A 16,378-nucleotide genomic window follows, 5' to 3' on the forward strand; every position below is an offset into this window, starting at 1 on the left:
GAGACAGTGATTAACAAAAACAACCCCCCCCCCAAAAAAAAGGTATCTAAAAAGTTATCTGAATGCACAAATGACAACTTTCCAAGTTTCAAAGAATAGGATACACAGGCTACAAAATAGACTTAGACACAGTGTATAAGCCATTCAGACAGTTCACATTAGGTCAAAGGTGGCACTGGGAGCCTGGGTAACCTCTGGCCCTGGGGCAGGAGCAACCTGGTCATCCTTGGCCACCCAATCCCCTCACATCCTCAGAGATTTCATCCCCATTTCCTACAAACACTTGGAGGGAAATAGAGTCAGTGGAGCCTCACCTAGCCGATTTCTCCCCTTGCCCTCAAATTCACAAGATTTTTACACATCATTAAACCACAGGAGCCATTTTATAAATGTCATCATCATAGTTTTTTAATATTTTACATAAAAAACTGTATACACAGCTTATAGAACTTTTATGTAAACATCATAAGCTCACCACTTTGTCATTTGTCAGTTTATTTAAAAAATAAAAAAACAAGACAATTTAGTAGAAGTACCACTGGATGGGGAAGGGAGGGGGAGAAAAGAGACACAAGAGGGAGGTTTATTCTCTGTACAGAGATGCAGAGAAAATTTCACACAGCTTTAGAGACTGCCTTGAGGGAAAAAAAAAACCAACAACAAAAGGTTTTAGATAGGCCCTAATACTGGTTACTGCCCTTTATCAAAAGAGTGCGCATACGTGCACAAATAAAATCGCAAAATAGAACAGTGTTGCCACTTTTTTCAAAAGAAAAAAATTAGTGGTTTCTTTTTCTTCTCCTTGTTTTTTAAAAGTCATCATCATTTTTAAAAAAAACATCAGAAGTAGATGAGGTTACAGCATACAAGTGTGGTCAGAATGCTACTGTCTTATGCAAATGGCAAGTGCATTAAATGTCAAACAATGAAACAATTGTGCAAAGAATTCGTTCCAAAAAGAAGAAAAAAAACAAGTTTAAGCCTTTAAATAAATCAAATAACATCAGTTTCTCGGACTGAACAATTTTCACTTGCAGGACAGGCACAAAGTTCGCTTATGGCAAAAACAACCTGCAGCACACTTCACCCCTCCTTCTCAATGGCTAGTGAGGGGTTCGCCGGGGGGGTGGGGGGTGGGGGGGCTGGCTGGCAGGAGACAGGAGTCTGGAAGCTGTGTCCTCTCAGGCCCCAAGTCAGCTGCAAATGTCTTCCCCAGGGGTAGGAAACATGGCCAAGTCTTGTTCGTGCTGGGATGACGCCTCACTCAGACCCGGCTGGAGCTGTTCTAGCGCCCTGTCACTCCACCCACCACCACCATTAAATAACACCATCCTACCTCCGAAAATAAAATTATATCTATATTTATATAACACCCCATCCTCCCCAGCCCTCCCCTCCCGCAGGTCCCGAGGTCTATGTTACAGACAGGGCATAGCAGGCGCTCACTGGTTACAGACGCACATCCGATGGGGCGCGGCCGCACCCCGGCGCCAAGCTCATGTCCGGGGAGCAGGGGCTGGCGTGGGGTGAAAACTCGGCAGCGGGGAGTCGAACATACACACAGCCACACACCCTGAAGAGGCTTGGCTCTTCAGAAAATGGTGTTCAGGGGACCCTTGGCACTCAGTGGGGTGGCCAAGCCTGTGCCACAGCCGGACGCACAGACACTTGGAAAGGGGGCGCCGGGTGCCTACCACGCGGCCGATTCTCGGGTGCCAGAGCCTGAGTCTCCAGGCCACGGCTGCCGGGGCTGAAAGCAGACGCCAGGCAGTCCGGTGGGGGTCTTTGGGGGGGGGCAAGGTTCTCCCCTTCTCCGGGCTCGTGGGGGACGGGCCCGGGATGGGGAGCTGCGCTGGCAGGGGCAGGCGGGTCGGGCGCGGCCCTCATAGCACCTTGCAGCAGTTGATGCAGCCGTTCTGGGAGCCGTAGCGCTTCTGCAGCGCGGCGCGCGTGGCCGTCTCGAAGACCTCTCGGACGCCCTCCTTGGTCTTGGCCGAGCATTCGAGGTAGTCGTAGGCTTGGATGCGCACGGCCATAGCGCGGCCGTCATCCGTGCGCACCGGTTCCTGCTTCATGCGGGCCAGCTCTGTGCGGACGTGCTCATCGCTGCGCAGGTCTTTCTTGTTGGCCACGAGGATGATGGGCACGTTGGGGCAGAAGTGCTTCACCTCGGGCACCCACTTCTCGGGGATGTTCTCCAGCGAATCCGGGCTGTCCACCGAAAAGCACATGAGGATCACGTCGGTGTCCGGGTAGGAGAGCGGCCGCAGGCGGTCGTAGTCCTCCTGCCCCGCAGTGTCCCACAGCGCCAGCTCCACCTGCTTGCCGTCCACCTCGATGTCGGCCACATAGTTCTCGAAGACTGTGGGCACGTACACCTCGGGGAACTCATCCTTACTGAACACAATCAGCAGGCACGTCTTGCCGCACGCGCCGTCGCCCACCACCACCAGCTTCTTGCGGATGGCCGCCATAAGCGGGCCGGGCCCGGGCAGCAGGAGGGGCCCCGCGAACGCCTCGCTGCCGTCCCGCTCGCCGCTCACTGCTCACCTCGGGCTGCGCGCTGGGGACAAGGGTCGCTAGCTGCACCCAGGTCCCGGGATGGCGCGCGTTCCCTCGTAGTGCTCCGGCTGCCGCGGCGGGGGCGGTGGGGGACTCGGGGGCATAGGGCGCACGGTGCGTCTCCGCGCTGCTCCCGAGCGGCGGCCGCTCTCCTCGCCCCTGGTCTCGGGTCGGCGCCTTTGTGAGCAAACGGTGGCCAGAGCAAGCGGACGCGGCCTAGCTCCCTCCTGGATCTCCCTAGGCCTAGGCGAAAACACAAGAGAGAACACGAACTCAGCCCGACTGCGGCGGCAGATGCAGGCTGCGGCCCTAGCGCCCGCTATTTAAAGAGTTCGGCGACTTTCTTAATATAGCCGTCCAATGGGAAGCAAGCCGACTGAGCTCATCGCTGCGGAGCTTGGCTTTGATTGGCCGTCCCCTGCAGCCCACGGGCGGGGCCGGGCGGGCTTGATTGACTGCCCAGGCCGCGGGGCTGGGAGAGGCGGCGACTGGGGAGTTTGCCGCCGCGGCGGGAGCTGCGGGTGTCTGGCTGCGTCAAGGTTCGCTCTTTCTGCGCGCGGGACCGAAGGGCTGGAGACGGCTGCCCGGAGCAGCCCGCGGGGCCTGGGCGAGCGGTTCCGAGACAGGAGGCACTTTGTGGGCGCGTGAATGAGTCTCTCCCACTCGTATTGCCTTGCTTGCTTCGCAAACTCCCAGCGGGTGGTCGGACCTGTAGGGTAGGGAGCGGCTCCTTTAACGTGGTTTTCTTTTTAAATGCACAGACACGCAGACACACACGCACACAGGCTTATTTCCAATCAAGGTTGTGGTTTGTTGTTGTTTTTTCTTTTTCTTTTTTCTTTTAGAAGCAGCCCCTCCCCTTGTCGAGCCTGCCACCATCCTTCCACGAGGGTTCTCTCTCCCTGGGCCGTGTTTGGATCTGCTAGAGGGTGCCTTATGGGTGGGCCTGGTTCCGGTTTCCGGCTTTAACAAGCCAGTCTCTTTACCCCTTTCTCGGGCTCCCAGCCTAAGGTCTCCAGGTGAAGGTTCAGGGAAAGAGGGTCAGTGAAAAGGGAAGGTCGAGGCTGATTGCAGAACTTCAGGTACACTCAGGAAGTAACCAGACAGAAAAGGGCAGCCTCAGTCCTGGCTTGCAGGATTAATTTGGATCCTGGTTTATCTGAAGTAAGTAGTGCAATAAAATCCAACCACCCCACACCCCATTAGGCAAGAATAGGCTGAAGCCCGGATGGGTGGGCTGAGAAACTTGCAGGCTAGAACAGGACAAATTAGTGTGTGTGTTTGAGGGTGGGGAGTGTGCTAGAAACCTAGTCTCTGGCGACCCACCAGGACTTATTTCATCTACTCCTTGTATTCTGCAGGAGATGACACTTATGTCTGATCTAGAGGGGCCTAAGTCAAAGCATCTTAATGGACAGAAGAGGTGGGGAGGCTGATGGAAGGAGGAAGGGAGGGAGGACCTCCCAGGAAGGAGGAACAGCTTGAGCAAAAACAGAGATGTGGGGAAAGAGTAGGACAAATTCTAACAAAAGAGAATAGCTTAGTGTGGCTTCCCTTGGTTGGGAGAGAAAGAGTTGAAACTCAGGATGGAGACCAGTTGTGGAGGAACCAACTACACAGGTTGGGCCATTTCCATTCTGGAGGGAGTGGGATGCTTCTTGGCGTTTCAGAAAGGAGAGACTCACTACATCACGATGAGGTTCAGTTCAATTCAGTCGCTCAGTCCTGTCTGACTCTTTACGACCCCATGGGCTGCAGCACGCCAGGCTTCCCTGTGCATCACCAACTCCTAGAGCCTGCTCAAACTCATGTCCATCTAATTGGTGAGGCCATCCAACCATCTCATCTTCTGTCATCCCCTTCTCCTCCTACCTTCAGTGTTTGATCACGATGAGGTTATTGCCTCCTACTTCTGACTCCCCCTCTGACTGGAAGCCATTGGAAGGCCCGAATTCTTTCTTATCTTAGCATCTTGAAGCGCTGGCACAATGCCGGAGTCTGCATCTACGTAAGAATCAGTAAATGACTGTGGAGAATTCACTTAAATGCTCAGGAACTTAGTTGGAACTTTCTGGAAGTCTCTTATCTCAAACTCCAGTCTGTACTAACCATCCAGTCAAACCTGGGCACCAGCTGTAACTGAGCCATTTACTCATATATGCGAAAAATGTGATCCATGTGTCAAAACGTAGGTCTCAGATGGGCACAGATATCATCAGGTCAAATAAGACATTAGTTCTAGTATCATTTAAAAGCTAACCTCGTTCAAATGACCAAATCTGCTTCCCTCACGTTGGATTACCTCCACTACAATGCTTAGTGTTTTTTTTGTTTGTTTGTTTTTCAGATCTAAGAAACTGAACTGTCAATAAGTAAACAATTTTTCCACAGTGGAATCTCACAAGAGAAAGTAAGGTTTTGTTTGTTTTTTTCTTTTGGATCATTTGTTTAAGGCTCCATTTTTGAAACTTTTTCCTTTCTTTCAAATTTTAGCTAGCCTATTAGAAAAATCTTACCCAAGTTTTTCCTCCTATAGTCAAAACCTTTTATAGCTGTATTGTTAATACTACTTTCCTTCATCTTAGTATAGTTTGGGAATCTTGGCTGTGTCATTAAGCTTCAAATATTAAGAAAACATCAAACAATTAAAGCTTTGTACCATGTGTTTAAAAGAAAACAACAGGAAAACAAAGAATCAGGAAGAAGGATTCAATTCACTCATTTCCTGATTCTCAGACATATTATATGAGGTGTTCCAAGCTTGAATCTCAATATCAAAATAATTTCTAGAAATATTCAGTTGGTAAATTATGCCAAAATAAACAAGTAGAAAAAAATCTATTTTCTGTAGCAACTTCTTTCCATGGTATTCATGTGTATATCCAGGGTACTTTGACAAGCTTTGTGGACAGTGGCTACTTCAAAGATCGTACCAGTCACAGGATAAATTTTCCGAAACTAGATGATGTCCCAAAGGGTCTCCTCCTTGCCTCTCCCCTCCCTTCACAATACGCTGGCAAAAGGCAAGGATAAAACTGAATCATCAAGAACAAATCATTTTAATAGTTAACTTTATTAACATATACATTCATTGTATGACAGATATCCACACTAGTGAGAGACGGAAATTATCCTTCAGACAAAAGGGAGATGTTAATCTACCTCCTGTCTTCAGCTTAATTTATTTCATCTTTTTTTGTCCACTGTCTCCTACACATTGCCTGTAAATCAGCCCCCCTCTCCCGCCGCCCTCACTCCATACAGACAAGAACAGACTAAGAGACTGGAATGTTCATTGGATTTTAGTGCCACCTTGTGGCAATTTTTACAGGGCTTTTTTTTCCCCCTAACTCAAAAAATATATATATAATTGTGGTGGTTCAGTCACTAAGTCATGTCTGAGTTTTTGCCATCCCATGGACTTCAGCTCCTCTGTTCTCCACTACCTCCTAGAATTTGCTCAAATTCATGTACACTGAGTCAGTGACACTATCTAACCATCTCATCCTCTGCCGCCCCCTTCTCCTGCCTGCAATCTTTCCCAGGGAGTGGGCTCTTCGAATCAAGTAGCCAAAGTATTGGAGCTTCAGCTTAAGCAACATTCCTTTCAGTGAATATTCAGGACTGATTTTTCTTAGGATTGACTGGTTTGATCTCCTTGGTGTCCAAGGAACTCTCGAGAGTCTTCTCCAGCACAATTGGAAAGCATCAATTATTTGAAGTTGAACCTTCATTATGGTCCAACTCTCACAACAGTACATGACTACTGGAAAAACCATAGTTTTGACTATAGGGACCTTTTTTGGCAAAGTGATGTCTCTGTTTTTTAATACCTTGTCTAGGTTTGTCATAGGTTTCCTTCCAAGGAGCAAGTGTCTTTTAATTTCATGGCTGCAGTCACCATTCACAGTGATTTTGGAGCCCTCCAAAATAAAATCTGTCACTGCTTCCACTTTTTCCCCTTCTATTTGCCATGAAATGAAGGGACCAGATGCCATGATCTTAGTTTTTTGAGTGTAGAATTTCAAACCGGCTTTTCCACTCTCCTCTCCTCATCAAGAGGCTTTTTAGTTCCTCTTCACTTTCTGCCATTAGAGTGGTATCATGTGTATATCTGAGGTTGTTGATATTTCTCCTGGCAATCTTAATTCTAGCTTGGTGATTCATCCAGCCAGACATTTCTCATGATATACTCTGCATATAAAAGCAGGGTGACAATATCCAGCCTTGTACTCCTTTCCCAGTTTGGGACCAGTATGTTTGTCCATGTCCATTTCTAACTCTTGCTTCTTTACCTGCATATAACTTTTTCAGGAGACGGGTAAGGTGGTCAGGTACTCCTGTTTCTAAGAATTTTTCCGAGTTTGCTGTGATCCACACAGTCAAGGCTTTAGTCTAGTTAATGAAGCAGAAGTAGATGTTTTTCTGGAATTCCCTTCCTTTCTCCATGATCCAATGAATTTTGGCAATTTATACACATATATAAGCTATATACAAATATCTTACAAATATTTTCTATATATATTATATATGTGATTATATAAAACTTTAGCCAGAAGGGAGGTATTTTATGACTATTTTTAAGATATTTCATGGGATGTAAAACCTCTACTTGTTTCACAAGCAGCTTCTTTAAAAATTCTTCACATATATATTTATATACACACAGAACTTTTTTCACATACACTTAAAAAAATTAATTCCTTCCTAGTTAAATAGTAATGACTAAAAGAGATTAGAGGAGATAACAGCTGTGGAAACTTACTAATTTATATACCAATGGAATTTCTTTTAACCTAATCACGATGTATAGAAAGTTATAAAGTAATTTGAACTGCAAAAATCATCTGCTTTCTCCTCCAGCTAAAAAACCATCATTGGATAATCTGATATAATTAGAACTAATAATAATTCATTTATGGATAAGCATTTACTGGAAGCCAGCAATACCATAGACATTCCTGGCATTCTTTTGATTTTTAAACTCTTTCTAATTCAAGTAGTAGCTTTGAGTGTCTAGGAAAATTGTCAACTTTTCTTCTCAATGCAGTGAGTTTCTAAAAGGGAAAGGCTATTGTAGACCTAACTGTGCTTTTTCATATGGAAAATTCGAGGTGATCCCATATGGTCTGTTTGGGACCCATTCAGCCATGCATTACATAGCTGAGGCATCAAACTGCTTTCTGGGTTCTCCAGCTATCAGTTCAGCTCAGTTCAGTTGTTCAGTCGTGTCTGACTCTTTGCGACCCCATGAACTACAGCACGCCAGGCTTCCCTGTCTATCACCAACTCCCAGAGTCCACCCAAACCCATGTCCATTGTGTCGGTGATGCCATCAGCCATCTCATCCTCTGTTGACCCCTTCTCCTCCTGCCCTCAATCTTTCCCAGCATCAAGGTGTTTTCACATGAGTCAGCTTTCCTCATCAGGTGGCCAAAGTATTGGAGTTTCAGCTTCAACATCATTCCCTCCAATGAACACCCAGGACTGATCTTTAAGATGGACTGGTTGGATCTCCTTGCAGTCCAAGGGACTCTCAAGAGTCTTCTCCAACACCATAGTTCAAAAGCATCAATTCTTCTGCACTCAGCTTTCTTTATAGTCCAACTCTCACATCCATATGTGACTACTGGAAAAACCATAGCCTTGACTAGACCGACCTTTGTTGGCAAAGTAATGTCTCTGCTTTTTAATATGCTGTCTAGGTTGGTCATAACTTTCCTTCCAAGGAGCAAGCATCTTTTAATTTCATGGCTGCAATCACCATCCACAGTGATTTTGGAGCCCCCCAAAATAAAGTCAGCCACTGTTTCCACTGTTTCCCCATCTATTTGCCATGAAGTGATGGGACCGGATGCCATGATCTTCGTTTTCTGAATGTTGGGTTTTAAGCCAACTTTTTCACTCTCTTCTTTCACTTTCATCAAGAGGCTCCTTAGTTCTTCATCTCTTTCTGCCATAAGGGTGGTGTTATCTGCATATCTGAGGTTATTGATATTTCTCCTAGCAATCTTGATTCCAGCTTGTGCTTCCTCCAGCCCAGCATTTCTCATGATGTACTCTGCATATAAGTTAAATAATAAGCAACAGCAGTTCAGACAACCCTCTCCCATCCCGAGATTGTGACCCGGTTAGACCCAGGCCTAAGACAGAGAGGGTGCACTCACAGGAGAACAACCATAGCTAGAAGGTTAAACTTCAAAATGTGGACATTGACCTCTGATCAGACTCCCTGTGTCATACCAAGGGGAGTAGGCAGTGCGCAATGGGGCAGCTCCTGATCAGTCTAAAAGTGCATTGTCCAACCTAATAGCTGATAGCCTCATGTAAAATGCTGCTGGTACCACTGAAGTACTGTTTTTAATACTATCTGATTTTAATAAATTTAAATTTTCAAGCTGATATTCAAGGTAGGGGAAAAGGGGAAATGTTAATCGAAGAGTATAAATTTCCAGTTTGAAGATGAATCCCTGGAAGATTCCCTGGAGGTGGGAATGGCAACCCACTCCAATATTCTTGCCTAGAGAATCCCATGGACAGAGGAGCCTGGTGGGCTATAGTCCATAGGGTCACGAAGAGTCAGATACGACTGAAGTGACTTAGCATGCACGCAGAAGATGAATAAGTTCTAGTAATCTAATATATAGCATGATGATTTTAGTTATAAATACTGTATTATATGCTTGACAATTGCCAAGAGAGTAGTTCCTAAATGTTTTCACCACTAAAAGAAATGGTTAAAAAAAATGGTAATGATGTGATGTGATGGAGGTGTTAGTTATTGCTATGGTGGTAATCATTTTGCAATATGTAAATATATCAAATCAACACCACTGGGACTTCCCTGGTGGCCCAGTGGCTAAAACTCCATGTTACCAATGCAGGGGGCCTGAGTTCAATCCCTAATCAGGGAACTAGATCCTGCACACTGCAGCTAAGATCCAGTGAAGATTAAATTTTTAAAAAAAATCAACACTGTTATTGTACACCTTAAAGTTACATAGTTTTAGATGTCAATTATATCTCAATAAAGCTGAATAATCAAATTAATACTGATGTGAGTGTGTGTGTGACTTGCTCAGCTATGTCTGACTCTGTGATCTCCATGGACTGTAGCCTGCCAGTCTCCTCTGTCCATGGAATTCTCCAGCAAGAGTACTGGAGTGAGTTGCCATTCCCTTCTCCAGGGATTTTCTCAGCCCAGGGATTGAACCCATTTCTCCTGCACTGCAGGCTGATTCTTTACATCTGGGCCACCGGGGAAGCCCAGCACTGATATGGACCACCCCAAAAAATTTTTAATAAAAAACTAGTAAAAACTGATATTCAATTCAGTTAGTTGTTGGGAAATGTTTATGTATGTTTGAAACAAATTGAGTATGTGAAACTACTTTTCCTTACTAGAAATTTTTTGAAATCTACATACAGGTTGAATATTTTTGATGAAAATTTAGCACCCAAATTGAGATGTGCTACAATTATACAATAAATGCTAGAACTTAAAGACTTAGATTGAAAAACATGTAAAATAGTTCATGAGTAATTTTTATATTAATTGTATGTTGATATGATATATTTTGGATATAGTGCATTTTTTAAGTATGAGATTTAATGTTAGGTATATTTGGATATGCAATTCAAATAAATTTTACCTTTGTATTTTTTTTCTTTTACTGTGATAACTAGAATATTTTAAATTATACCTGCAGTTTATATTATATTTCTCTTGGACAGTACTGCTCTAAATGATCTACAAATTCATGTGACTTCCTTTGTACTCTCTCATTCACCACCCACCCTTTCAGGGAGTCACCTTGATATGAGGCCCCTGGAGCTCCTTAATCTTCCCTTGGGGGTTAGAGGTAGGATTTCCTTTTATTTCCTAAACTCTACTGCTGGATTTCAGACAGTCTCAGACCCTAAGATAAACACTGTGATTAGGGGGCTATCTAGGGTCTCCCTGTCCCACTTCATCACCACTTTGCAAGCCAGGCCCCTCTAGGACTTTTCAATGCAGCAGCCCCCTCCCTTGCCTGTCTGACTCTTTTCCCAGCACTAGGCAATGTTTTCTTGAAGAATAGAGGCTATTTGGGCATTTTTGCACAATGACAGGCTTTTCTGGTGGCTCAGATGGTGAAGAATTTGCTTGCAATGCAGGAGACTCTGGGTTCAGTCCTTGGGTCAGGAAGATCCCGTGGAGAAGGGAATGGCTACCCACTCTAGTATTCTTGCCTGGAGAATTCCATAGAGAGAGGAGCCTAGAGGGCTATAGTCCATGGGGTCACAAAGAGTCTGAAATGACTGAGTAACTAACACTTACTTTCCAGAGAAGAGAACCAAAATCTAGTCCTTGTCCAATTTGGGTAGAAAATTGAGAGATACAGTTTGTTTTCTGGAACTCTCATATCAACCTCAGTTATCTCGATTCAATTCAGAAAATATGGACTGAGAGGAGAGAGTGGAGATGGGGAAGTGAAGACCCAAAAGGTTAAGTAAGTAAGTAAGACTTAGAACTGCCAGCTAGGGACACACTCAGCCCCTGCTGTGGGTAAGTCCTCACTTATATGTAATTGAAGGGTGGAGCCAGCTTCACACAGGAGTTCAAGGTTGAGCAGGGCTTTGAGTAACCAGTAGGATTTTTCCAGAAGACGTGCCCATCTGCACCATCTGAATCATTTCCAGTATGGGTATCACGTGGAGAAAGATTCCCATCAGAGCCATCTGCTGAGAAGGGAGAAGTAGGAAAACGCTCCTCTTTTTACACCTGAGGGTTGCCCAGTGACACTGTGGGGTGAAGTTTGTCTTGCCCTGTGGAGTGAATGGGCAAAACAGAAAGAGGAAGGTCACAGAACTCACCCTTAGATGTGTTATTATTACAAAATCCACCTGAGGAAAGCTTGCTGTTTCTATGACAGTTATTGAAATTTCACATAGATTTGTTCATTTCGCCAAAGCTGCGGGAAGTGATGTGGAGGTAACAGTAAGCAGAAGAGAGACAGTCTTGTGTACCTGGAGCCTGGAGAACCACTTTTCATGTCTTCTAGTTCTTAGCTGTACAGTCTTGGGAAAATCAACCTCTCTGAGTCTGTTTCCCCATTTGTAAAATAAGAGCTAGCACTCAGAGACTGGAAACTTAATTGCCTACAGGGTTCTGCAGTGAACTGTGTGTGGGACGTAACGGCAGCAGTGGAAACTGCGGGGAACTGGAGAACATGCCCCATCTGAGCGAGAAGAAGCTCAGAACTTAAAAACTAACTTCTGGGACTTCCCTCATGGTCCAGTGGTTAAGATTTTGCAATCCCGATGCAGAGGGCCTGGGTTCAATCCTGGTTAGAGAACTAGAGTTCACATGCTACAGCCAAATTTTTAAAAAACAACCAACTACTGTGCTGGTCAAGAAAGGCACAGACAGAGCAGGCTGGATTTGGCCAGGTAGAACGAGTGTGTGGCCCCTGACTAGATGAATTTCATTTTTTACAGATCAAAGGGGATCACCTGTAGAAAAAGTCAAAGTGTTAGTTACTCAGTCATGTCCAACTCTTTTCAACCCCATGGACTGTAGCCCACTGGGCTCCTTCTTCTATCCTTGGGATTTCCCAGGCAAGAATACCAGAGTGGGTTGCCATTCCCTTCTCCAGGGGATCTTCCTGACTCAGAAACTGAACCTGGGCCTCCCATATTGCAAGCAGATTCTTTACTTGCTTGGGAAGAAAATAATACTGTTAATTATTTCAAAAACTGAAAAAGTAATTTCATAAAACAAAAAAAATATTTTTTCTTGAATTTTGTTATTCAAGACCTTCTTCTATTTGAGTTATTTAGACTGAGGTTCAAAAGATGACATATTCCAAAGGATGGAAAGTAGAGAAACATAGTCTTAAGTAAGAAAAAGTCATCCCCACAGCTCCATCGGGGTTAGCATTCAGCTGGGTGGGAGATGTTACACCCTTATGTCAGTCCAGAAGGCAATGACACCAAACTTTTTCTCTTCACCTCCCCCTCTTTTTTCAGTCTTGAAAGCAAGTGATCTAATCAAAGTATTTATACAGGGTTGATTCACTTCTTGTGTTCTCTGATGATATCAGAATTTTGCAATAGGGAGGAGTTGCATACACAATGAGTTTCCACACTCCAGTGTGCTGTCACTGAAGATGTGGCTGTGGCTATTTATAGCATGAGACAGAGCCTATATGAGGAGCCACTGCTCAGAACCAACCAGTCTGGGGATCCGATGTCATAGTCGTGGGGAGACTATGAAAGACAATTCACTCCACCATTCCAGGACCTCAGCTTCTGCTTCAGGCGCACAGGCTAGTGGAACACAGCTCAGTGAAAGAGACTGTTCTTCATGAGGGTCCTCAGTCAAAAAAGGAGAGCGCTGAAGAAGCTCTCTTTTCGACAATTCTCTGATGAAACTGTTTCATCTGTGAGAGGTGGAGTTGTGTGATTTCTGCTCAGCTTGGTTACGATGTATGTTTAAGGAAAAAAACTGATGTGTTTGTAGCTTGGAAATCACAGTGATATGCCTAGGAAGTCCACCTGCTCATGCAGTCACCCATTCATTCCACACTCATGTACTAGGGGCCTCCTGTATATCAGGACTTTGCTATAGGGCTAGCTGCCATGCTTTAAGGCACACAAGGATCTGATGTAGTTGGCATCTCACAGCTGTTGAACTTCCTCTGTCTAAACAACGTAGGGGCCGAGCTTAAGCCTGGCAGACATGAAGAAGGTTAATGACAGCCGCTGCTCTCATTCAATCACTTACTCTGCAGACACACTGTTTTCAGGGAGGAACCAGAGTCCCAGCCCTCAGAAGAGCTCCAGTCCATAAACATAAGTGACAATATAGTACAGTAGTCATAACAATTAAACTATTTCAATCCAGTGTGGCAAGCACTATAAATAGGCATAGGGAGGGGCCAGAATAGACTTGAACTAAAAGGTGTATTGTTCTACAGTGGCCCTCAATGAACTACGCCCCCAGTATTCATCTCCTTGTGTGGTTCCCTCCCATGGTGAGTCTGACCTTGGCCACGTGACTAGCTTAAGCCAGTGGAACATCAGCAAGAATGATGCAAGCCACAGCTTGATAAATATTTGCATATTGAGGCTTGCCTTTTGGGAATGCTTCTTCCTGGAATTGGGCTGCCAGGCTTTTTGGACACTCACGGAAAAGCCCAAATGAAAATAGCTGGGTCCCTGGCCAGTGGCCACTGCTAAATTACCAGGCAGTGGCCAGCATCAACTACCAGCTATGTGGGTGGGATCAACTGAACTTCGCTTCCTAACCTTCTAGCCAACACCATGAGAAAAAGAAGAACTCCCTGAGGCAACCCGCACAATCATAAGAAATAATGCAATGTTGCTGTCTTAAGCCATTATGTTTTGGGATGGTTTGTTCCACGGGAATGGATAACCAAATAGGCTGTCTATTTCTTTTTTGATTTTTGCTGGAGTATAGTTGTTTTACAATGTTGTTTTATTTTCTGTTGCACAGCAATGTGAATCAGCTACAGTATACATATATATACATATACATATCCCCTCTTTGGGGATTTCCTTCCCATTTAGATCACCATAGAGCATTAAATAAAGTTCCCTGTGCTATACAGGTTCTCATTAGCTAACTATTTTATACTTAGTAATGTATATATGTCAATTCCAATCTCCCAATCCATCTCATTCCCCGTTTCCACCTAGTGTCCATACATTTGTTCTCTATGTCTGTGTCTCTATTTCTGCTTTGCAAATAGGTTCATCTGTACCATTTTTCTAACATACACCCCAGTGCTTATTACAGCACTATTTACATTAGCCAGGACATGGAAGCAACCTAAATATCCGTTGACAGAAGAATGGATAAAGAAGATATGAAACATACATACCATGGAATATTGCTTGCTTGTTTGCTTGCTAAGTCACTTCAGTCGTGTCTGACTCTGTGCGACCCCAGAGACGGCAGCCCACCAGGCTCCTCCGTCCCTGGGATTCTCCAGGCAAGAACACTGGAGTGGGTTGCCATTTCCTTCTCCAAAGTGAAAGTGAAAAGTGAAAGTGAAGTTGCTCAGTCGTGTCCGACTCCTAGCGACCCCATGGACTGTAGCCTACTAGGCTCCTCCGTCCATGGGATTTTCCAGGCAAGAGTACTGGAGTGGGTTGCCATTGCCTTCTCTGACAATGGAATATTACTCAGCTACAAAAAGGAACAAAATTGTGTCATTTGCAAAGATGTGGATGAACCTAGAGACTGTCATACAAACAAGATGTCTTGGTGGTTGCATAGAAGTCAGCCAGGTAGTGGGAATTCCCTGGTGGTCCAGTGGTTAGGACTCTGTGCTTCCACTCTTCAAGTCCCAGGTTCAATCCCTGGTTGAGAAACTAGGATTCCGCAAGCTCTGTGGTGTATCCTTCCCCCCAAAAATGTTAGCCAGGCCAAGAGAGGAAAAGAAGGGCATTCTAGACCATGGAGGCATGAGATAGCATAGCATATTCAGACACTAAGTATATCAGTATGGTGGGAATGTGGGGTATACGGTGGAGAGAAACAGGAGCTGGAACTGAGGAGGCTGGCCAGGCTCAGATCAGAGCATCTGAGGATGGGTTGGAAATCCCCAGGATGACTACTCATTAAGAGGACTCACAGGACTCAGTGGACAGTTGTACTCACAGCTGTGATTTATTAGAACAGGATGCAGAGCATGTTCAGCAAAGGAAGAGGAACACGAGATGAAGTCTAAGGGACACCAGGTGCAAGGGAAATTGTTCTTGAGAGTACGTGATCAGAGTCCTCTTCCAGGGAGCCACAGGGCACACACCTACTCCCTCCAGCAATGAGTTGCCATAACATATGTGAAACACTGCCAACCAAGAAGCTTGTTAGAGACTCAGTGCCCAGGATTTTATTGGAAGTTGTTATATTTAACTGTTTACATCAATTTGGCCAGGCGATAGTGCCTTGTTTGATCAAACACAAGTCTATATGTTGTCAGTGAAGGTATTTTTTTAGAGAAGATTAACCTATAAATCAGGGGACTTTGAGTGAGGTGATCACTCTCCATCATATAAGTGGGCTTCACCTAATCAGTTGAAGACCTTAAGAGCAAAGACCGAGGTTTACCTAAGAAGGGAGAATCCTCCAAAGAAGGGAGAACACCTGCCTGTTGCCCTGAGAATCTGTGCTCAAGGTCACAATATCAACTCTGAATTTCCATCCTGCCAGTCTGCCCTACAGATTTCAAGTTTGCCAACTCCCACACTTGCCTGAGCCAATTCCTTAAAATGAGTCACTGGCTCCGTCTCCATATATGTCTCCTACTCTGTTTCTCTGGAGAACCCTGACTAATACAGGGGCTGACCCCAGAGGCAGCCTCTGCCTGGCACATACCCAAATTCCAGGATCCTAGAAGGAAAGCAGGGCTTCAGCATGAACCACACTGACTGTTTGTACAGACGGTTTAGGCACAGACAGTCATTCTTCCTGGTTAATGGTGGGAACCAGCCCCCCCAACTCAAAATCTCCATTCCCAGATGCCAGACAGGGGCCAGCCTGGTGAGCAGGCCTTTCTAAGAACAAGCAGTCAGATTTGCTCCGTTAATCCTTTTCTGTGCGGAAAGTAAGTAGTTTATGCTGTGGGCAGTAGAAAGTCTTTGAATTTTTTTTTAATATATATGTGATCCCATCAGAGTTTTTAAACTCTAGGGTGACGTGTTAGGTGTGTGTCATGAGGCCATGCTACCTGCATGTGGGGGCCAGCCCAAGTGGGGGAAGTAGAGAGCCTGGCTTAAGGACAGAGAGGAGAGAGGAGGTTTGAGA

The 16,378-nt window shown here is 45.2% G+C and overlaps 1 protein-coding gene and 1 long non-coding RNA gene across 2 annotated transcripts in view; one reads left to right on the forward strand and one right to left on the reverse strand.

Moving 5' to 3' along the window:
• On the reverse strand, positions 1,884-2,474 carry RHOB (ras homolog family member B). Its single transcript, NM_001285685.1, has one exon. The coding sequence runs from the start codon at positions 2,472-2,474 to the stop codon at positions 1,884-1,886; it is 591 nt and encodes a 196-aa protein (NP_001272614.1).
• The window catches only part of LOC106502652, a 38,836-nt gene continuing 25,498 nt past the window's right edge, over positions 3,041-16,378 (forward strand). Inside the window, exons 1-2 of the long non-coding RNA XR_001296299.2 lie at positions 3,041-3,101; positions 4,910-4,972. This is a non-coding gene — a long non-coding RNA (uncharacterized LOC106502652). The remainder of the gene's footprint in view (positions 3,102-4,909; positions 4,973-16,378) is intronic.

The sequence above is a fragment of the Capra hircus genome, chromosome 11, assembly GCF_001704415.2.
Source record: "Capra hircus breed San Clemente chromosome 11, ASM170441v1, whole genome shotgun sequence".
Taxonomy (NCBI): Eukaryota; Metazoa; Chordata; class Mammalia; order Artiodactyla; family Bovidae; genus Capra; species Capra hircus.

What these genes read in the sequence shown, in the direction of transcription:
- RHOB (NM_001285685.1), bottom strand. Translation starts at nt 2,474, where the DNA reads ATGGCGGCCATCCGCAAGAAGCTGGTGGTGGTGGGCGACGGCGCGTGC.